The 23,271-nt window shown below is 44.0% G+C and overlaps 1 protein-coding gene across 1 annotated transcript in view; it reads right to left on the reverse strand.

The window, feature by feature from the left end:
* LOC126262870 (ATPase ASNA1 homolog) overlaps positions 1-23,271 on the reverse strand; it is a 91,154-nt gene that overhangs the window by 46,015 nt on the left and 21,868 nt on the right. The window contains exons 2-3 of the mRNA XM_049959736.1: positions 22,059-22,206; positions 8,035-8,186 (exon numbers count right to left, since the gene is read on the reverse strand). Of these exons, the coding sequence (XP_049815693.1) occupies positions 8,035-8,186; positions 22,059-22,206 (300 nt within the window). The remainder of the gene's footprint in view (positions 1-8,034; positions 8,187-22,058; positions 22,207-23,271) is intronic.

Consider the following 23,271-nt stretch of genomic DNA (forward strand, 5'->3'; position numbering starts at 1 on the left):
AGTGGAATATTCCTGCTTTAGTCTCTGTACCTTCATGAAGTTACAATAGGTGGTGGCACTATATGTATGGTGTCTGTAACGGAGGTGAGTTCCAAGCAGAGAGCTATCACTGAGTTTCTTTGGGTGGAAAACAAGAGCATTACAGTTATTCATAGGTGTACACACAGGTGCGTGCAGAATGTCTATGGAGACCTGGCAGTGAACAGATGCATGGTGAGTCATTGCGTGAGGCATCTCATGGCAACAAGATCGTGCAACCTGACCTATATCCCGCATGCCCGCCGGCTGGCCGGCCACACACAGCTGTGAATCCTGCAATGTTTGAATGTGTGGACACACTCAGTTGATGTGATCGATGGGTCACAAACACCTCACTGCACAACTGGACATCTCTGTTAGTGGTGCTACCACACGTGTCCACCAGTTCGGGTATTCAAAGGTGTGTGGTCACTGGGTTCCTTACTGCCTAACAGAAGGCCATAAGAGCAACAAAGGACTGTGTGGAATTGATTGCACATTACAAGGCTGATTGTGACATTTGTCAAAGATTGTAATAAGCTATGAAACATGAGTTCATATTTTCGAACCAGAAACAAAATGGCAATCAAAGGACAAGGAGTGGCTCCACACCATCTCTCATCTCTCCTCCAAAGAAAATGTTCAAAGCTGCAATCTCAACCATAAAGTCATGGTGACAGTCTTGTGGGACTCTGAAGGGGTTATTCTGTTTGATGTCCTCCAACATAGTGCAACAATCAACACTGAAGTGTATTGTGCTACCCTCAGACAATTAGAGGGGAAGAAAAGAAAACGAGAGAGAGAGAGAGAGAGAGAGAGAGAGAGAGAGAGAGAGGGAGAGAGAGAGAGAGAGACTTCAGAGTGTTTGTCAACACAAAAATGCAACTGAACATCTCTTTCTTCATGACAACACAAGGCCTCAAAAGTCTATGCACCTGAGAGAAGCTCACAAAACTTCATTGAACTGTTCTTCCTCATCTACCTATGCTGCAGTCACCACAGACACCTACTGCAGCGGCAACACCAAAGACAGACCAGCTATGCGGGTTGCCAACTCCATTGCGAAGTCTGGCTGACACTAGTGTGTTTACAAGCAAGTACCACAGTTGACAACAAAAACATAGGTGAGGCCAACATCCATCAGAGGGCATCAACCAGCAGCAGGGGAAGGGGGCGCGATGATCAAAGAACTATTTCCTGGCAATCAAATGTGTGCAAACAGTCACAGACATATCCTTCCCCACGAGGCCAGATAAGCCAGTGCTCAGCCACTCAGTGGACAGTCTCCACTTGCCGAGTGCAGAGGAGATCGGCCAGTCCAACAGTGTGCCACCTCGACTATTCTCTCTTCCGCAACAATTGTGATATGTTGTTTCCGTCGTGTTAGGCTAACTAACAGCTGCTAACAGCCGAATTTGACGAACAGTTGTATGCGTACAGAGTTGAATGGAACCCTCATTATAGGAATTAGTTGTTATTTGCTGGATCCGTAGAAGGGATCCTTATTGTTTTTCGTTTTGAAGAGTGTGTTACCATTGGTGGCTCACTGTAGTTCCCTTAATAAAAAGAAAATTTGGCAAAACGAGTTGGTTCTTGTTCTGTAGATCTAGCAGTGATGACGAGTTTGTTCGAATTCCTGCATGGTTCCATTATTTGTTGACATGGCTGAAGGTATTCTGGGTTTAGATGTGCCATTAGCTTGCATCCTTGAGCTGTTGGATCGTTTGCAACACACAAATGAACATCTGATTCAGCAACTGCAGGCTCTGACTAGTGTTCCTCCAGGGATTCCGGCATTAGCCGCATCTGCCACATTCCTGCTGTTTGCCAAGTCTATTGAACCATGGAGTGATTATGCAGCTCGCTTGGAACAACATTTCCTTGCCCATGGAATCCTTGAAACTGGCCAGCGTCGTGCATTTTTTCTTCCTGATGTGGGTTCTGACACTTATCGCTTAGTGCAGTAGTTGCATCTGGAGGTAGAGCCCCATGCTCTCCCTTACGTACAGCTTACCGCCAGTTTAGCTGAGTATTTTGATGCTTAGGTCCACGTCGCAGCAGCTCGCACCAAGTTTTTCAGTTGTCAGAAGCTTCCATCACAGTCTTTCAGGGAATGGATAGACTACCTTCAAGGGCTCTCCCGGGATTGCCAGTTCTCTTGTGCCAATCGGGGATGTAAGCAGTCTTATGGTTCAGCTCTCATTCGTGAAATGATTCTCGTCCCTGCTCCTGCCAATGCCCTGTGAATGGATCTGTTAAAGCTGAAAGATCCCTCCTTGGGCACACGTCTGACAGTCACTCATGCCCATGAACAGTCTTCCTGTTCGTCTGTAGCACTCCAGGCCTCACCACAGGTCTTTGCCACACTGCTGTCCTGTCGTTTCTTGGAGCTACGGTCACCAAAGCAGTGACCACGCCGACAGCAAGCAGCAAACGCCCCACCACTGTCTCCTCCTCCTCCTCCTCCTCCTCCTCCTCCTCCTCCAGAAAAGATTACAGGTTCTCGGGCTCAGCAATGTCAGAAGTTGCCCTCCTGTCGTCAATGCTTCATTACGTACCAGCGCTGTGATTGTCATATCTGGCAGGTGGTCTGTTACGCCTGCGGGACGAAGGGTCACCGGGCCGACATTTGCTGCTTATTTGTCAATGGAAGTGGACCTCATGGTGTTGGATCCTCCAGGCTTGGTGTTAGAGGATTCTGACTAGCTCTCATGCATCTCCTTTGCCCAGATGGTCCTCCCACACACAGTGGGATCCATCTCTCTGAGAGTCCAGATCGACAGGACTCCTCTCAGTTTCCAGATGGACACAGGGTCCTCTGCTACTATTATTGACGGCAACTCACTGCCGCTTGGGTGCTCCCATGCTCCGCCTGTTCGTGACCCCCTTGAAGAGCTATAGTAATGACATTAACCGAGTGCAGGGGTGGTTCCTGGTGCAGGTGCGGTATCTCAAGTCGTCACCACCCAAGTTTTGGTCGTAGCTGCCCCCACAGCCACTAATCTGTTAGGGATGGATCATTCATTCTCTTTGCCTTGAGATCCATAATTCGGCCCTGGCAGTCCAAACTGTGTCTCCTTATGCTCCTTTACAGGAGCTTTTTGATTCTTTCTCTGATTCTTCTCTTAGGATGTTCAGTTTTGAAGTGCACATCTAACTACCTTCCCCAGCAGTTCCGAAGTTTCGTAAGGCTCATCCATTGCCTTTTGCCCAGTGGGGAACCCAACACAAGCAAAGGAGTTGCCTCAAGGAGGCGGGAGTTCTGACATCGGTTCACCACAGTTGCTAGACTTCGCCCATTGTCATCCTCAAAAAACCTAATGGGTCCCTCCGTGTATGTGACAATTTTAAGGCCACTGTCAATACCTGGTCTGTTACTGACTCTGACCCTGTCCCAGAGGTTGATGATATTCTTTCCAAGTTGGCAGCTGGAAAGATCTTCGTCAAGATTGATCTTAGGGAAGCATACGTCCAACTGCCAGTCAACACTTCCTTTTCAGAGGTCGTCATCATCAATACTCCCTTTGGGCTCTTCTGGTACACCCACCTGCCCTTCAGGATCGCCAGCACTCCAGCCATCTTTCAATGCTTTCTGGAGTCTGTGACTATGAGGTCCCCGGCACTGCCAATTACTTAGGGATCTTGGCCCCAGTCTTAGCCTGGAATCTTCAGAGACTATGAGGTTCTGCAGGCTGCAGGGTTGCAATGCAATAGGGCCAAATGTCAATTTTTTGTGCCACAAGTGACATATCTCGACCATGTCTTGAGTACTGCAGGCATTCACCCAACACTGGATACCTCAAGGCCATTCAGCGGCTCCTGACACCGAGAAACATCTCCCAGCTAAAACTCTCCCAGTTTGGGTCAACTCACCTATTATCAGGATTTCATCCCACATGCTGCAGCTCTGCCGGAGCCTCTACTTCGCAAGAATGTTCCCTGGACCTGATCACCGGAATGTGATCGGGCTTTTCAGCATCTCAAATCTGCTCCTCTCGCTCCATTGTGCCTCGTCCCACATAACCCCGCCAGGCCTCTTCTTTTGGCCACCAATGCGTTGGATCACGGGCTGGGGGCTGCATTGTCTCATGGTGTTGAGAGCCCAGTGGCTTTCGCCTCGAAAACCCGAGCACATGCACAGCGCAACTGTAGCCACATTGAGAAGGAGGCCTTAGCCATCGTATTTGGATTCAAGAAGTTCCACAACTTCATCTACTCCGCCAGTTCATGCTCTACATGGACCACAAGCAGTAGGTCCCAGTGTTCGGTGCAACATCCGCCATCCCAGCCCAGACCGCTCGCCACCTACAGTGCTGGGCGTTGTTCCTTGCAGGGTACACCTATGACATCCGTTAGTAGGCCATGGCCCTCTATGCCACCTATGACATCCGTTAGTAGGCCATGGCCCTCTATGCCAATGCCAATCTCCTTTCTCGAGTTCTGGTGGGGGCAGATTCAGACTTTGATGCTGATCTGGTTGCTTGTTTTCATCCGGATGAAGCAACCTCCTCCACCAACGCCGTGTTGCCACTGAACGCCCAGCTCCTCGCACAGCTCATGACCTCGGACCTGGTTCTCCAGACAATTCTGCACCACTTTCAACTTGGGTGGCCCTCCAATCATCGTTAGGTGTTGGACCTGGAGGTCTGGGCTTACTGGCCTCGCCACAATGACTTTGCCGTCTGCGACAGGGTTCTTCTTCTCTTAAGGGACACTGATCATTTGCATGTCATGATACTGTCCTCCCTCCATCACCGGGTCTTGCACTATTACTACTCTGACACTGTGGTATTGTCCTGATGAAGCGCCTTGTCAGCCAACGTGTCTATTGGCGTGGAATGGACAGTGAAATGACCCACATGGAATGTTCCTGCTCCTCTGGTCAGTGTCAGCAGTCTGCGCCACCACAAACACCTGCTTCCGAGGCCTTCGACCACTGCCCGGTGGTACCGGCTCCATCTGGATTTTGCGGGTCCATTCCTAGGGTCCTACTGGCTCATTTTGGTGGACGCCGGCAGTGGTTTTCTGTTATGTCACACACATGTCCTTGACGACCACCGCTCACACCAGTCAAGCCTCCTCTCATAATTTTGCCATCGCGGGTCTCCCGAAGGCAACTGTGACAGATAATGGCCCACAGGTCACGTCGGCCGAGTTTACTTACTCCTGTGCTACATCGGGCATCCAGCTGCTCCATACGGTGCCATTCCATCCCACATCCAATGGGTTGGGTGAAAGGTTTGTCCGCACGTTTCAATCACAGATGGCCAAACTGTGTCGGCATAACTCTCAGGCGGCTGCCCTCGACCTCTTCTTGTGTACTTATCGTTCTTCTGGTCACAATGGGTCCTCTCCAGTGGAGAAGCTGCATGGCCACCCTCATTGGATGCCCTTGTCACTCTGTTTCCTGCTTCTCCTCCTACGGTTGCTCCGGTCTCAGCACAACTGCTATTGTCTTCGCAGGATCCAGCCTGGGAGTTGGTGTTTCCCAAGGGGCCATCCACCATGGTCTCCACGCTTCTCGGCCACACCATGATAACTGTCATCCTCGACGATGGTTTCCTCTGTTGGAAGCACTTTGACAGCACCATCGTGGGCCAGGCCCAGCATTAACATTATCTCCGGTGCTGCACCTTCAATCTCAGGTCTTCCAGTTGGCCAGGGGCTTGTCGGATGTCTCTTTGTTGCCACTACCGTCGTAGCCACTACCATCGTCACCATCGCCACACCATCACAGAGTCTCCATGGACAGATCCTTCGCTTATGGATGTCGATGAGGTTCCCCCGCCACCAGCATTTCCGCCGCCACCCGCGGTCTCGTTCCACCAGCGGAACCTGGGACCAACGTCGAGATGTGACTTCGCCTCAACCCTGAGAGAGTTGGAGGGAGGACTGCTGCAGTCACCACAGATGCCTACTGCAGCGGCAACACTGCAGACAAACCAGCAATGCGGGTTGCCGACTGTTGCGAAGTCTAGCCGACACAAGAGTGTTTACAAGCAAATACCACAGTTGGCAACAAACATGTAGGTGCAGCCAATGTCCATCAGAGGGCATCAACCAGCAGCAGAGGAATGTGGCACGACTATCAATGAACTATTTCCTGGTGATCACGTGTGTGCAAAGAGTCTCAGAAATATCCTTCCCCTCGGGGCCAGATAAGCTGGTGCCCGGCTGTTCCGCGGGCCGACCACGACTCACCGAGTGCAGAGAAGATCGCCTGGTCCAGCAGTGTGCCACCTCAACCATTCTCTCTTCCGCAATGATTGGGATATGTTGCTTCCGTCATGTTACACTATCTACCAGCAGATAACAGCCGACTTTGACATGGAAAAGTTGTACAGGTATAGAGTCAAAGGGAACTCTGATTATAGGAATTAGTCATTATTTGCTTGATCTGCGGAAGGGATCCTTATTGTTTTTGGTTTTGAAGAGTGTGTTACTGTTGGTGGTTTATTGTAGTTCCCTCAATAAAAAAAGTTGGCGAAACGAGTTGGTTCTTGCTCTATAGATTTAGCAACCTGGATCTAACACCTCACTTCCATCTGTTTGGCCCAATGAAGGATGCACTCCACAGGAAGCAGTACATGGATGATTGGGAGGTCATTGATGCATCAAGACGTTGGCTCTGATGTCTACCAGTAGAATGGTGCCGTTTGGGCATACTGGCCTCCCCTGTAATGAAGAGTAAGGCCACCACATTCATTGGAGATTATGTTGGGAAAAAAAGGGTTTTGCAGCCAAATGAGTGGGGAACAATATGGTTATTAGAATCCTGAGTAAAACCAACCTGCTTTCTGCAAAAAATGTGTTGATTACTTACTGAATGCCACTCATATGTGAACTTCAGTGCTGTTTTGTACTGCGATTAGTATCTATATTAATGAAATTATACAATGCTTTCAAACCCATTAAACTACAGAGAGACATTTAGCAGAAACAATAAAGGCGAACACACCTCAAATTACACAAGATTTGATTTGTAGAACATCCCCAACTGAGGAGCATGATTAACAGAATGACAACCACTTTTGTTGTAATAAAGATATATTCAATTTGCAACTAGTTTTGGGATGTCAAAATCCCATCTTAAGGTGTATAAAAAATAACTGTACTTGGTCATGCATAATAAATGGTCAGACATCTTAGGCAGAAACTGCCGCCATAGAGAAGTGGCACATTACAGATGCCAGCAATGTCTCTAATTGTATTATGTTAACATACTGAAACATACACAATTGTGGCCAAGTGGTAATGTGCCAAAAGTGCTGTTAAATGTGATACTAATCGCCATCACAGGCTCTGGAAGCTCAACACAGATATTTATCAAATAAACACACAAAATTACAGCTAAACAGCTCAAAATTCTTTTGCTTCGATGTATGTGCATTAGATATTTCAACAAACATTGTAACCAGTTTGTACCTAAGGGTTGTCAGCAACTCATGGTCTTGTGGACACCATTGCTGACTCAATCACGAGGCCCCAAGTTTGACTGCCACCCAGTCAGGAATTTGCTTTGCTCAGGAATATATGTGTGTGTGTGCACGCCTCATCTTCATAGATGTGTAAGCCGCCAAAGTGGCGCCAATTAAAGACTTGCACCAGGTGGTTGAAAATCTCAGATGGGGTCTCATGGCCAATAATGCCATATACCTACTTCATTTCATATAAGCGTTAACATGTAAATACATGAACCAATTCACAAGCTTGTAAAGACGGCCAAAATAAATTCTGGAGTCAATCACAGGGGAAATAGGTCCCTTTATAAATTAGTTTAAAGTCTGTGTAGCACAAATTAAAACTGAACATGCCTGTATGCGAAATAAGTGTAGCACTGTACATATAAATCATCATCGATGGGATTGGAGTGTAGTCTTACCTTTTTTCAGCCTAACAATTTGCTTCACATTGATGTGCAAAACAAAGTGTGCGGTCTGCATTATAAATAATATTGCAGTAACATACTATGAATTTAAATAATACTAGTGCATCTCCAACATTACAGAAACTTACTTCATAACTTCTGCATAGCTCATGGCTTCATCAATTCCAGGAAATGCTCCAACTATTTCCTGCATAACGCTCTTACTTAATTTCATGGCTTCATTGTCCCCCTCAAAATATTCTTCTGGGAGTTCATTGAAACCTACATTTGGGTCAATCTCCTGGAAAGTAAACAAGAAACACACAAATTAGGAAGCGTACAAGATCTTACTGAGCACCATACACATTATTTTCCAAATGTACTATATAAAATGGTGTCAGAACGAAATTAGTTACATATGTAGCTTTTTTTTTAAAAAAAAAATACAAAATAACCACTGTTTTAAAAGGCTTCTGCAGAGTACCTTCAATAATGATGATGGATAAGAAACAATTTTGAGCCAATGTTGCTAATGTTTTGGCATTTACTTGAAAATAATTGCCAAATAGAGCTAGTGCATGCTCTGCCCATCGCCCAACAACATTTTGAGGTACTTTGTAATTAAAGTTGAAACAAATGATCCCTCTGTCACAATTTTTAGTCGTATTAACCAGGTTTCAACATTTCTAAGAGTGCCTTCATCAGAATTTAAATGTTTAAAATGGCCTATAACATAATTACAAATTTATGGGAAAAGAAAATTTTTCGTATAAAAGTGTAATTACTGACTAACAATACAAGACAGAGGCAGTACTTACAAGTCACATATAAAATAAGTGACAGGTCAGAAGGGCTTTAGTCACAATTTTTTTTTTAAAAAAAAAAGAATGCATGAAGGCCAGCCACTATGGCTGCTCATATCTGTAAAGCCACAGGTAGCAACAGACTGAGGTGCGAGCGTTAATACGTGCGGGCAGGTGAACATGACACCAAGAGTGCCATCTGGTAGCTGTAAATATAAGTAGGCTACTTAACAACATTTAAAATAGACAACTGAATGTTAAAATGAACAGTACTTAATACTTGAACTCACAGGCAAAGTTTTATATGACAGCAGCAAACATGGTAACATAAAAATACAGTTTGAAAAGTGAAAACTGATTCACAGTACAAAAAGAAGTAGTACTTACACGTCACATATAAAATAAATATAAAGCGAAACAGCTTTAGTCACAATTTTAATGTGTGGAAGGCAAGCCACTACAGGCTGCTCGCATGTATCCGTCTGAAGTACTTTAAATTGTGACTAAAGCCATTTCACTTTATATTTATTTTATATGCAACATGCAAATACTGCTTCTTTTTGTACTGCTAATCAGTTTTCACTTTTCAAACTGAATTTCTATGCTTTTACATAAGCAAAATGTTACCATGTCTGCTGTTGTCATATAAAACTTTGCCTGTGAGTTCAAGTACTAAATACTGTTCATTTTAACATTCAGCTGTCTATATTTTAAATGTTAAATGGCCTACTTATACCCCGTTGCTACCTGTGGCTTTACGGATATGAGCAGCCCATAGTGGCTCGCCTTCATGCACTACTTTTAAAAAAAATTGTGACTAAAGCCCTTCTGGCCTGTTATTTTATACGTGACATGTAAGTACTGTCTCTGTCTTGTATTGTTAGTCTATACTTACACTTTCATATAAAAAATTTTCTTTTCCCATAAATTTGAAATTACGTTATAGGCCACTTTAAACATTTAAATTCTGATTAAGGCACTCTTAGAAGTGTTGGAACCTAGTTAATAAGACTAAAAATTGTAACCGAGGGATCATTTGTTTCAACTTTAATTTATAAACGGTCACTGAACCAAGCAGCCATGTTTAAAACTTTGTAGTTGGTAATGTCCAGTGACACCATACCTTAAAGATGATAGCTATCAGCTTATTCTCTAAATACCAGCAGAACAGTTGAGACGATTCTAGAAATCCATTTTACACTAAATCACATGTTCTTAAAAATCCACAAATGATAGTTCACTTCCTATGTTTCAAACAAGCTGCTTCCCACTTTTCTAATGAGCACATGGTATTAATAAGGCATCAGGAACTGGTCAAATTTTAGAGTCAAATGGCGCTTACATATGCCCTAATCTGAACTATGCATAAATGCAGCGAATTAACAATGGCATCTAAAGCCATTCAAAAACTGAGGGTTTCTCAGAAAGCAAAGGAGAGATGCGTGATGGGAATTACTAGCGAGGAAGGGGAGGGAGGCGGAGCAGGAGGAATGTGTGTGTGTGTGTGTGTGTGTGTGTGTGTGTGTGTGAGAGAGAGAGAGATAACAAACACAAAGCAAAGAGTAAATGATTATGTGCACACGCAACTCTTCGTCTGCATGCTCCCACACAGCCCCCTCCCTGAAGAGCGGAGCTCCAGGAATGTGCGGAAACTTGTACCGGACCCTTCGCCTGGTTCTTGTGCAAATTTCTGGCTGTACTTCCTCCATCGTCGTATCCTCTCGCGGCTTCATCCGGCTCACTGTCCTACATTTCTGTTGCACCCTGCAGGGGCCCCTCGTATTCCTGCAGGCCCGCCACCTCTTCTTGTCTTACATCTTCTAGCAGTAAGTGAGCCGGCTTCACCTGGCCTATTGACACAGTAACACTTATCGCGAACTAGGATAGTCATGGCCTGGTCCGTATGGTGTAGTACTTTATAAGGTCCTGTTTATGGCGGCTAATGGAGTTCTGACTACGTCGGTTCGCAACATTACATGCGAGCATTTTCTCAATTCTCGATGTACGAATGACGGCCTAACACCATGCCATGTCACTGGTTGTGGCCTAAGCTTGGCCAGTTGAGCCCTTACTCTTGTTAATAAGTACGGTAGGTCTGTCTCGCCTGTACTCTTCTGAAAAAACTCTCCGGGTAGGCGTAAGGTTTCCCTGTATACTAATTCCGCTGTAGATGCTCCGAAGTCAGGTTTGAAAACAATGCGTAAGCCTAGTAACACTAGTGGCAATGCTGCTGACCAATTCTCGCCATGGCACATCAATGCGGCCTTAAGTATTCGGTGCCACTGCTCTACCACGCCGTTGCTTTCCGAATGATAACTTGTGGTACGGTGACAGTGGAACCCGCACATGTTTGCCAGCTCCAGGAACAAAGAGGATTCTAACTGACGTCCTTGGTCCATTGTGACATGTACAGGACATCCGAACCATGCTATCCATGTCGTCACGAACACCCGACTGACTGTCTCTGCTGATATGTCTGAAATGGGGATTGCTTCTGCCCGTATCGTAATCTGTCAATTGCCGTCAATAGATACTGATAGCCTTCGGACATTGCCAATGGTCCAACAATATCCAGATGCACATGCTCGAAATGACAAGTTGGCCTGTCAACTTTACGCACTGGCTTCTTCACGTGGCATCCCACTTTACATTGCTGACAATCCAGATACGTCTGCACCTACTTCTGACAGTCTCTTAATTCCTGGCCACACGAAATGTTCCATCATTAATTTTACACTCGCTCGGGATCCAGGATGAGCCAAACCATGTAACCCTTTGAATACTTCCCGGCACAAACTCTCCGGCACAAAAGGTCTAAGCCGTCCCTGTGAGGTATCGCACCATATATGTATTGTCTCACCTTCCGGATACAGTTTTCTTAACTTGAACCCGATGGGTGTGCTCTGCTGAAAAACTTGCAGTTGTGCATCATCCTTCTGCTCTCTCGCCATTGTAGCATAGTTCACTGAATCCTTTACTGCGATAACTCGTGAGAAGTAATCTGCCACCATATTCTCTGCCCCGTTAATATGCCGTAAATCAGTAGTGAACTGGCTTATATATTCCAGTTGCCTGAATTGTTTAGGTGACAAAGTATCCGTACGCTTGCAGAATGCAAAAGTGAGCGGTTTGTGATCTGTAAACAAGGTAAATGGTCTGGCTTCCACGTAAGGCCAGATATAGCTTATGGCTTCGTAAGCAGCCAGCAGCTCTCTAGCATACGCACTCTGTGAGTTTCTTGGAGAAGAATCCTAAAGGCTGCCAGTGACCAGCAGTCCACTGATGCAACACTGCCCAATCGCCACCTGACTTGCGTCAACAACAATAGCTAGCTTCACATCTTTCTCTGGGTGAGCTAGTATAACTGACTGCTTTAGGCTTTCCTTGATCTGCTCGAACACGTGCTGCATGCTTGATGTCCATTGTAGTTTCTAATTTTTCACGGTATTCGTGCCAAAGCCTCTGTGAGTGGCGCTTGTAAAGCCGCAGCTCCTGGCACGTGTCTGCGGTAAAAATTTAAAACACCTAGGAACCTCCGCACCTGTTGCAAATCTAATGGGCAAGGCATCTGCTGTATAACCTTGACCTTGTCCTCCAAAGGACAGATGCCAGCTGCTGAGACTGTGTGACCCAGGTAAGTCACCCAATCTTTACGCAAACTGCATTTGGTGTCATTCACCACTACACCGCAAGTACATAGCTTATTGAAAACTGTCCGGAGGTGCTCTTCGTGGAGGGCTGCTGTGCTGAGAACACCAGTATATCGTCTAAATAGGCGAAAGTGAAATCTAGCCCTCGCAACACCTCATCGATGAAACGTTGCCATGTTTGTGCAGTGTTTTTTAAACCAAATGGCATGTGTAAAAACTCGAAAAGACCTAAAGGTGTAGTGACTGCTGTCTTCGGTATGTCACTGTCAGTCACCGGTATTTGGTGGTATGCATTTTTACAGTCTACTACACTGAAACATTCAGCTCGGGCCAATTTATTTGTAAAGTCATGAATGTTGGGAACCGGATACCGATCAAATATCGTATGGGCATTCAACAACCTATAATCACCACAAGGTCTCCAACTTCCAACTTTCTTCCGCACTAAATGTAAAGGCGAGGACCATGCACTATCAGATCTTCGTATCACTCCCATTTCCAACATCTCTTCGAATTCAGCTTTTGTGTCTGCAAATCTGTCTGGGGGCCAACAAACTCGGTCTGAGGGCACGGTGTTTATGTGGTGAACGGTATGATGGGCCACCATGGCTATCGGCTGCGCTGACGGTTCTCTAAGTCGGCATACTTCTGTCACTCCGACTGAACCGTGTACCTTCTCTGTGATTATTCCTACATGACCCTGCACCACCTCTTTGCCCCTTCTAAGCTGCTATAATGGAATGTCCACCGCAATACCGAATGCATCTAGAAAATCTGCTCCTAATATGCATTCTGCCACATCTGCAATGACAGAAGTCCAATGGCAAAAAATACTAGGTCCTAAATTCACTCCTTTGACACAACTGCCATGAGTCATTGTGGGCTTTTTATTTGCAGCCTCGAGGCAAAACGATGTGCTGTCATTGAGGGAAGTACATTTCCTCTTTGGCCACATGCTGACATCAGACCCCGTGTCTATCAAATAATAACACGAAGCCGTCACATCCCGAACATAAAATTGCCAAGATACTGTTATTAAAGAAACATCTGTAATTACAGTCTCCATGTTATTTACATGGTGAACGTGACTGCACGGTAGAATGCACTTTGAGGCTTGCTCTCCAAATCATCGATGATACTAACACAACCACTCCTTCCTGTCATCTCCGCTGTCCTTACATGTTGGCAGGACTTCCGAACCGGTAGCTCCCAACGCCTCCACCTGCCTCTGCAGCCCATCTAGCTCTCCTTGAGTTTTTGAAGTTGTGTACCAGTAACAGTGCGCTGCTGCTTATTAATCGCCGCCGCTTTGTATTCTTCCGTCGTTGCGCCTCCACCTTTGCTATACTGAGAAAATTTGTTGGTTCAACCGTCGCATGAACCCTGTCGGCGTGTTGGAGTAGTGCTTGTATATCGTATCCGTCATTCTCTGCCACAGCTGCTCTTACTGCAGATGGAAGCTGTGCTGCCCAAATGGAATGAAGTGTAGTGTTCGAAAATTCATTTTCCGTCACGATTCCACACAAATGCCTCCAATATTCGGAGGGAATTCAGTAACCTCTTTCTTCACCTCACAACACCTGGCAGATTCTTTGATCTAGCGGTTTAGCAAGCCGGCTTATTAAAAACCCTTCAATGTTGTATATTGCTGCATTTACGGCAGCCGTCTAATTATCTCTTCAACCAATAGTGCTGCCCTGGCATCCAGACTGTTTGCCACTATCATGAACTTTCCCCGGTCGTCAGGTACCCGATTATGCATGAATGCCAGTTCTAACATGGAGAACCACGGTCAGGAACGGCAGTGGGCGTACTTTCATGCATTGTCCCAGCGAATCTTCCTCTCGTATATGTGTTCTGGCCGCAGATTTTGTCCTGGTAATATCACTGTCCCACTCTGCTGAATCCATTCTGTGGTGTCGAACGTCGTTCCATAATTCCTGAACCTGACCGCGCAGCGTACCCTGCCGGTGTACTGATTGTGCTGTAGGGCTTCTGCCGTTTGGCCTATGTTGTAGTGTACCTTCGTTTTCCTCCTCTGCCTCTTGCCGTATGTGTTCTTTTGACTTTGGTGTTACCACTTTGTAGCCACTACATAGCTCCATTCTATTAATGATAGACTCGTTCGTATTCTTAATGTTCAACTTTATTGTGAAGCAATGAGCCAGACATTAACATAGAACATCTAAGACACAAACAAACACAAAGCAAAGAGTAAATGATTATGTGCACACTAGAGTCTTTGCCGCTGCCCCTGTACTGTGCACACACAACTATTCGTCTGCGTGCTCCCACAATGTAATAAGGACTGCAGAGAAAATGGTGGGACATATAGCCATGTAGAATGATGGGTGATGGACGGAGGAAGTTCTTTCTTGCATTCCAAGATGGTGGTTGAGACCAGGGTGACAGCCTAACGGAAAGTTGTTAGATGACATTACAAAACACAAAAGAGCAAGATGGATTACCCTGAAACATGCATTTATATTGCACCAGGTGTCAAATGGCAATTACTGCTGACGACGACGACGCTAATGATGTACAATTGCATTTGAGTGTAAAAGTCTAACTTTGCATGATTATTGTCTTATTCTCTAGCTTTCCGAATCCCCCCCCCCCCCCCCTCTTTTTCAGACATGTCTGAGAGAATAGACACCATGCAGCATATGCAGCTGGGACATGTATTATGTACAGTGAAGGTGGACGGGTCAAGGGGGAGAAAGGGAAGGAAAATAATATTTGGTAAATAACGAACTGTGAAGCGGTGCCTTGGTGAAGAGGTGCCTTGGTGAAGATAGGCAAGTTTGGTTTTCCCTCTCCCACAGCATTCCTATTTTTCTTTGGGGATGGTGCCACATCATCGGTATGATGTTCCAAGTGTGTGGCATCAGCACATTCATTCCAGCATGTGCAGGGCCAAATGCTTCAGATTTCTGCCAACTGAAAGTTATGATGAGAGCACAAGACGGGGAGCATGCAGAAAAGGTGGAGAAGATATCTTCATTACCTGCCTTGGTTGATTGGGGGTTAAGGGACTACAGAGCAGCTTCAACAGCCCCTCGGTCAAGAGAGAGTTCATCTGGAATTAGTGACATTAGCCAGAAATTTGATCAAATTATTATAAGATGCACACTTGGAAAACTTGAGGACCTGAAAGCAATATTGATGTCTAACCCGAGGAATAATTTAGAAACAAGTAAAAGAATATGACTGAGGCCTTTACACAGGTCAGAGCAGACAAGGGGTCTCCCAGGGCTCATCTGTGGCAAGACAAAACCCACCTGCATCTGACCTCGGTGCCAATTCAATTAAGGGTGAAGACATTACTACAATAAAGAAAAACTTTCTAACATACTGGATATCAGTTGGGCCACCAATAATACACTACTGGCAATTAAAATTGCTACACCACGAAGATGATGTGCTACAGACGCGAAATTTAACCAACAGGAAGAAGATGCTGTGATATGCAAATGATTAGCTTTTCAGAGCATTCCCACAAGGTTGGCACCAGTGCGGACTTCTACAACGTGCTGACGTGAGGAAAGTTTCCAACCGATTTCTTATACACAAACAGCAGTTGACTTCCTTTGCCTGGTGAAACGTTGTTGTGATGCCCCGTGTAAGGAGGAGAAATGCATACCATCACGTTTCTGACTTTGATAGAGGTCAGATTGTAGCCTATCACATTTATCATATCGCGACATTGCTGTTCACGTTGGTCGAGATCCAATGACTGTTAGCAGAATATGGAATCGGTGGGTTCAGGAGGGTAATACGGAACGCCATTATGGATCCCAACGGCCTTGTATCACTAGCAGTCGATATGACAGGCATCTTATCCGCATGGCTGTAACGGATCGTGCAGCCACGTCTCGATCCTTGCATGAACAGTTCAACGACGTTTGCAGCAGCATGGACTATCAGCTCAGAGACCATGGCTGCAGTTACCCTTGACGCTGCATCACAGATAGGAGCGCCTGTGATGGTGTACTCAACGATGAACCTGGGGTGCATGAATGGCAAAACGTAATTTTTTTCGGATGAATCCAGGTTCTGTTTACAGCATCATGATGGTAGCATCCGTGTTTGGCAACAGCGTGGCGAACGCACATTGGAAGCATGTATTCGTCATCGCCATACTGGCATATCACCCGGCATGGTGGTATGGTGTGCCATTGGTTTCACATCTTTGTCACCTTCTGTTTGCATTCACGGCACTTTGAACAGTGGGCGTTACATTTCAGATGTGTTACAACCCGTGGTTCTACCCTTCATTCGATCCCTGCGAAACCCTACATTTCAGCAGGATAATGCACGAACGCATGTTGCAGGTCCTGTACGGGCCTTTCTGGATACAGAAAATGTTCGATTGCTGCCCTGGCCAGCACATTCTACAGATCATTCACCAATTGAAAACGTCTGGCCAATGGTAGCCGAGCAACTGGCTCATCACAAAACGCCAGTCACTACTCTTGATGAACTGTGGTATCGTGTTGAAGCTGCATGGGCAGCTGTACCTGTACACGCCATCCAAGCTCTGTTTGACTCAATGCCCAGGTATATCAAGGCCATTATTAAGGCCAGAGGTGGTTGTTCTGGGTGCTGATTTCTCAGGATCTATGCACCCAAACTGCGTGAAAATATAATCACATGTCAGTTCTAGTATAATATATTTGTCCAATGAATACCCATTTGTCATTTCCATTTCTTCTTGGCGTAGCAATTTTAATGGCCAGTAGTGTAAAATAAGGTGAAAGAAATAATCAGGTCAATAGGTGGTTGGAGCCCAGGCGGGTCCTCTAGGGCTTTGCATACGTTGAGGGCTGGCCCACCCTCAATCTGTTATAGACAAAGTGTTAAAGACGATAACAGCACCTATCATTCACTGGAGTGCTACCCCTTAAAAAGAAAACAGAGTGGCAGTACAAAAGGACTAACACACCTAAAAGTAATTAAAACAGAATGAAAGAGGGATAACCTCATGCGAACACAGACACACACACACACACACACACACACACACACACACACACACTAACACTAGAACAGCTACGATAAGCCTCAAATGTTATATCTGAGAATAAAAACAATTTTCACAGAGAAAATGCAGAACCAGTTCAACTCCATTCACTCCAATCATTCTTTCCTACTGTGTCTGCTTAGATATCTTGCCTTAGCACAAAGTCGCTTAAAAGTTATGGGGTGGTCTGTGAAGGATGTCACTTGAAGTGTTCCAGGGTCCTTCAATGATCCTTAATAACTATTGGAATATCTTTAGTCTACCACATCGGCCAGTGACATAGTGTGCCTGCAGAAAGGGAAACAACAGATCCAGTGGCACAAGTGATGATGTCAGGTCGATAGCTGCCGTAGGCATCACTAGAATGGGTAGAGTACTGTCACTGGGAAGAGGAAGATCAAGATTAGAAAGAAGGTGGTCAATCAGAAGGCCTCTACCAAATGAAGTGTTACATCCCCACAGGAGGTGGTACGTATTCCTACATCAAGTAGGAGAAAAGCAGAGAGGGGGCAAGGGGAAGTGGTTGCAATAAGATGATCATCTAAAGAAAATGCCCCCTGCCGGGAGGTAAATAAATATTACAAAAGGTGATTTCTGGAGTTGTCTGCAGTCACAATGCTATGGCTTCCAACATGGTATGGAGGAAAACCCACTTACTAATTACATCTGTACAACCCAATGTACAGACCGCTCTCCACAGTCTCTCTCAGGTCTCTGTCAATGGTGTAGGTGGAACATCATCAATGAACATTTACCAAAGTAAACTGCCAAACAACCATATTAGTTGTCAAGTCTTCAAAGTAAACACTAAAAACGAATTCACGGAATCCAGATGTTGATGGCTCCAGTTATGCAAGTATGATATATCTGATTATCTGTACATGGAGTGCATAGGGGCCTGAGGACGCAGATGAGATGCAGAAACTGGCTGCCTAAATAAACTAACTTTTCAAAACATATGGCTGTTTGGCAATTTCCCTTGGTAAGTATTTGACCAGCTGCTGTCCTACATCAACAATGAATCAACAGAGTTTCAATGAAAATTGGTTCGGAGTCCACCAACATGAGAGATCTGGTGCCTCTAGTGTCAGAGTAGCCTTCTCCCGAGATTTTTTTCTTTCTCTTATTTACAACTTTTGGCAGTTGACAATCTTATGATGGCTTATCCATTATGGGTGTCAGAATGAAAGAAGAGTGGGCAGCCCTGGGATCCAAGGTGTGTGGCTTCTTCAGCTATTGGTTAGTGTTGGGTTACTGATCTGTGTATTTCAGAGGAGAAAGTTCCCAAAAGGGAGCCCTGACACCAGTAGACAATGGAGGATGATGCTGCTTCTCTTGCTGGGTGTGGGAAGCAGTTCTTGAAGATGGTGCTGCAAGGACTGCAAGAGGCGAGGGCCTATCACCCCCATGGACAAGTTTGTGTGACTAACAGAGATCGACATCAAGTGAGTAAATATGCCAAGTATTGCCACTGGTCTGACCAGAGTAGCGACGAAAGTCAATGTCACTGAGACTGGATACAAAAATAGTACACTTTCCAAGCTTCAAATTAGGAGAGGTGATCTGTGAGCTTTAATTCCTGGATTTTACATTCCTTAAATTAGGTGAGCACACTTCATGGGTAGAGAAGTGTAGTCATTCCCACATTGACAGTGGTGGTGGTAGCCCGCAATACGAATTTTCATGAAGTGGTCGGCCACAGTCTCCACAAATTGGATCACCTGTTCACTGGGAAAACATATGCCCAATGCACTGGCATTTAAAGCACTACATAAGGTGGGAAATACAGCATCAAACCACAGCGGTAAAATTATATATTGATCTTCTCTGGAAGTAAATCCCAGTGGAATGCAAAGATGAATGTGCCTGTGTCAACCACGATGTCTGGCGGGCACCAATGTACTTGATGTATGAAATGGATCCCTTGCTTCTTCAATTTCCGTGTAGTATTTCATCCATCTGCAGCATTTGATACTAGTTAAAAATTAATCCCTGTACCACTTTTAGGTTCGTATGTGGTGTTATGGTAACAGGCACGTCATCAAGTTGTTTACAGATAACTGTGTAGGATAGTGCCTTAACTACGATAGACAGAACAGCTTCATAATTTACTAAGGGAAAAGATTTTGCTAAAAACATTTTTATTGCTCTCCACTAAGAACATCTGCTTAGTGGAGAGTAGAGAGACTGCATCTGTTCAGGTACTGAGAGTAAGTGCGTGCAAGTTGCGATTACATGGCCAAGAAGGGCAAGTTCCTAGGGTTGTAATGATCTGCACTGGTTTTTAATACGTCTGAAGAGACTGCTGGCATCTCCTGGCCACTGTCTGATAATTTTGGTCATTTTACAGCACCAAATATCATCATGATGCCACCTATTCCAAATAAGGGTTCTCCCCACTAGTGCCACCTAGCCAGAGCAAAGGCTGATATGATGGCCAGTGCCCGGAGGGGTACCCTCAAATGGACAGGCACCTACTCCTTGGCATGTGTGGGGAGGTGACAGCTCGGGCATCAATAGTGCAATCCTTGCGTGGTCAGGGGTACCTGACAATGCCCCACATGGACTGGCTACCAGAGTAAAACTGCAGCACATACAGCAACAGCCTGGGGATCCATGCTCACTATGCACGTACTTACAAAAAAGTTGAAAGCTGTTGGGGGGTTCATTACTTGCCTTTCAAACCACCACTTCTGCTGCTCACTGATATTGTTAGGTACCTCTAATTTAATAGCTCAAGAGGATATATGGATAGGATTATTGGAACCGAAAATACCGCTCAATAACCCACCTTGTACAATGGAAGACAAATGGATAAGTCTTTCTCCTGAACATAAGAATTTCCCATCAGCCCTACTGAGAAACATTACTGTGGTACTGACATACCAGCCATGATAAGAAATGTTTCAGTGGAAGAAGTTATAGCTACAATAAAACTGGCAAAAGGTTAAATTACATGTTGGAGGAAGCAAGGGCATGCCATATTTACAAGGCCTATCAATATAAATGTGCTAGGAACCCAAATTAGATTTTTTTCTGTTATGAATTCACGACCTTCCTTCTCTAGATAGTTTTACATATGTCTACTTCACAATTCTCTGAACTATAATCAGTATGTTCCCTACTAATGGTTACTGAATCCTGTTTTTGCACTAAATTTAACAGCTTATATTTTTGCAGAGAAAAACTAGATATAACATGACATTTAAGACTTTCCCAGCAATAAATGCCACTAAGGCTCTGAGTTTTGCACTATATGGCATTGCCATAACTTCAAAGTACTTCTACAGCATCTGCTCATCTTCAGGTAACAGTGTTGATTGTTGTGGGTTTTCTACCAATAGCTACCATCGTCTACTGAAGCAACACACATGTACGCCATCAAAATATTGCAAACTCTAGAGATATTATCTGAAAGTTATTATATCCTATCGAAGTTCTGGACCAGATCATCTGAAGAAATCCACAGAAACGTATTACCCAGTTTTCTATGTAAATGCTTGTTCACTTACTAATACAATCTAATAAAACTGTTTGGTTTAGTTATTTGCATGTACCATAGAGCATTTTTTGCCCTGATGCAGAATGAGTAAGTTGGGTAATCATAGCATGTACAAGCAAGCGCAATGTACACCAATGTATTCCCCAAATTTCATTACTCTACATTAATTATTTTTTAGTGCTGCAATTTTTTTCCATCAGTGTATTATCCAAACACACAATCCTGTGCAACAAACACTTTCTTGTTCAATGAGAAGATACTCCCAAAATATGATGCCATAAGACATTAGAGGATGAGTTTGGAAGTATAAAAAGCTCTGCAGCATGTTACTTCCAGTTCAGATTCTTATCAATATGAACATGTAACAACCAGAAAATTTTGCTTCATTTATTGATTTACTCTTGTCAATTATTTCTAATGGTATGCTCAGCCCTTGTGCAGTACAGAACTGCATATACAGTGCTTCATCTAAATGCAACGAGAGTCCACTTATAGAGAATCGGTTATTACAAGAAAATTTTATTTATATTTTCATGTGCTTAAGTTTTTCTATTATTTAAAATAGAATGCAGGGGCATACAGAGAAAATATGGAAGGATTCTTGAACAAACTCTCTTAGTATTCCTTTAAGTCCTCACTAAGCAATAACACCACTGCCCTCTGTTACTTGAGAATTACTTGAACTGACATCTCTTTTTCTTACTGTGACACTTATCTGTTAATACAGGCCAATAAGCACTCACTTCAAATCACAGTTCATCCCATAAATTCTATCTCTCAGCTGTCAACTATAAAGCCAACAGCTTTTAAAGATCAAGTTGCACTCAAATATTCAGTCATACTTTCTCCCTTCACAATTTTCTCTGTAAATTTTTCTTAAAAGTTATGAACAGTTACTTAGTTATTATTGTGCACTGTTTAGCAACAAAAGTTCTCTTTCCCCAGTGCCAATTTAACTAATACAGTTGCACTAGAAGGATTTTACACAAACAAATATGTTTTGCTTCAACTGAAAAGGTCTTTTGATGTTCTATCTGAAAAATTATACCTCAGTTAAAGCATCATTTGCCTTGAAAAATTGTTGGAATAGTAAAACTGTCATGCAGTATCAGAAGACAAAATCACATAAACCACATTCAATGAGATGCACATACTCTTGAATTATCTGTCCCATGGTGTTACATTTTCTTATTACCATTGCGAACAAGTTGTCAAATCCTTTAACCTTGGTGGGAACTTTAGAGAACTTCTGATCAAAAGCATCTGATATATTATGTGCAGGATCTGTAGATATGATGAGAACACTTTCTCGTACTTTGGAAAGCTGAACAGCCAGGCTGCAACTGCAACAAAAAATTGAAGTACATTCAGAGATGATTGAAATTTTATTACAGTATGTAGGACTGATAGTGCTACTATGATAAGTCAAGTTAATAATCAGACAACTAACAGTATCTCTTCGATGAATACGAATAGTGGGAATCTAATGTCAGTCTCTATAAAATAGAAACATTGTTCTGGTGAAGTCTGCTGTTAATAGCAATGACATGACACAAATACAATTTTCACGGGTTTTCTACAGACATTACAAGCAATAGAATGGAATCTTACACTGTGCAATAAAATATTTTAATAACTGAGGCCACTATAAGGCACTAGAATAATAACTTGTAGGTATCTGAAGACTAAAATTTTTACAGACAATACCTTTTACAAACTACACCGTTTTTTAATGTTTTGTTGTTGAAAAATACTAGAATATACTTATCTCCAAGTTAATTTGAAGGTAACATGTTATTTGTGGAAAGTATAACACCAGCAAAACAAGAAGAAAAGCTAAAGGTCTGATGCTCAAATATACAATCAGTTAGAAAAACACATGCCTCTCTCTAGTCTCTCACAATGTTTATGTTTGTCATTAGTGTTCTGAACTCACATTATGTGTCAATACAGTTGCAAAGTTGGAAATATCCAGTGACCAAGTGAGAAAATTTTATCTATGATCATCAGCTTGGAACATTTAGGCTGGTGTGTACACAGACCACACTAGTAGGCAGACAAATAATAAATTTTCCAAAAACACCAACTACATCAGAAAATGTGTCACCATTTGCTGCTGCCAAGGGCTCTTTGGACATCAATTGCGTACAAACCAAAAACAGTTCACGAAAGATCATAAGCAAAGAGAATGAACCCAAAATATACTAAGATGTGATCAGTCCACATCATCCAAACTGACGTACAAAATTATTTAATTGGATATATAAAAAATCTGCTCACCAAGCAGCAGCAGAACACACACTGTTGTGATTAGCAAGCTTTTGGAGCCAATGGCTCCTCCTTCAGGCAGAAGGGCTGAAGGGGAGGGAAGAAGGGTGAAGGAAAAGGACTGGAGAGGTCTAGGGAAA

This window comes from Schistocerca nitens, chromosome 6 (genome assembly GCF_023898315.1).
Source record: "Schistocerca nitens isolate TAMUIC-IGC-003100 chromosome 6, iqSchNite1.1, whole genome shotgun sequence".
Lineage (NCBI taxonomy): Eukaryota > Metazoa > Arthropoda > Insecta > Orthoptera > Acrididae > Schistocerca > Schistocerca nitens.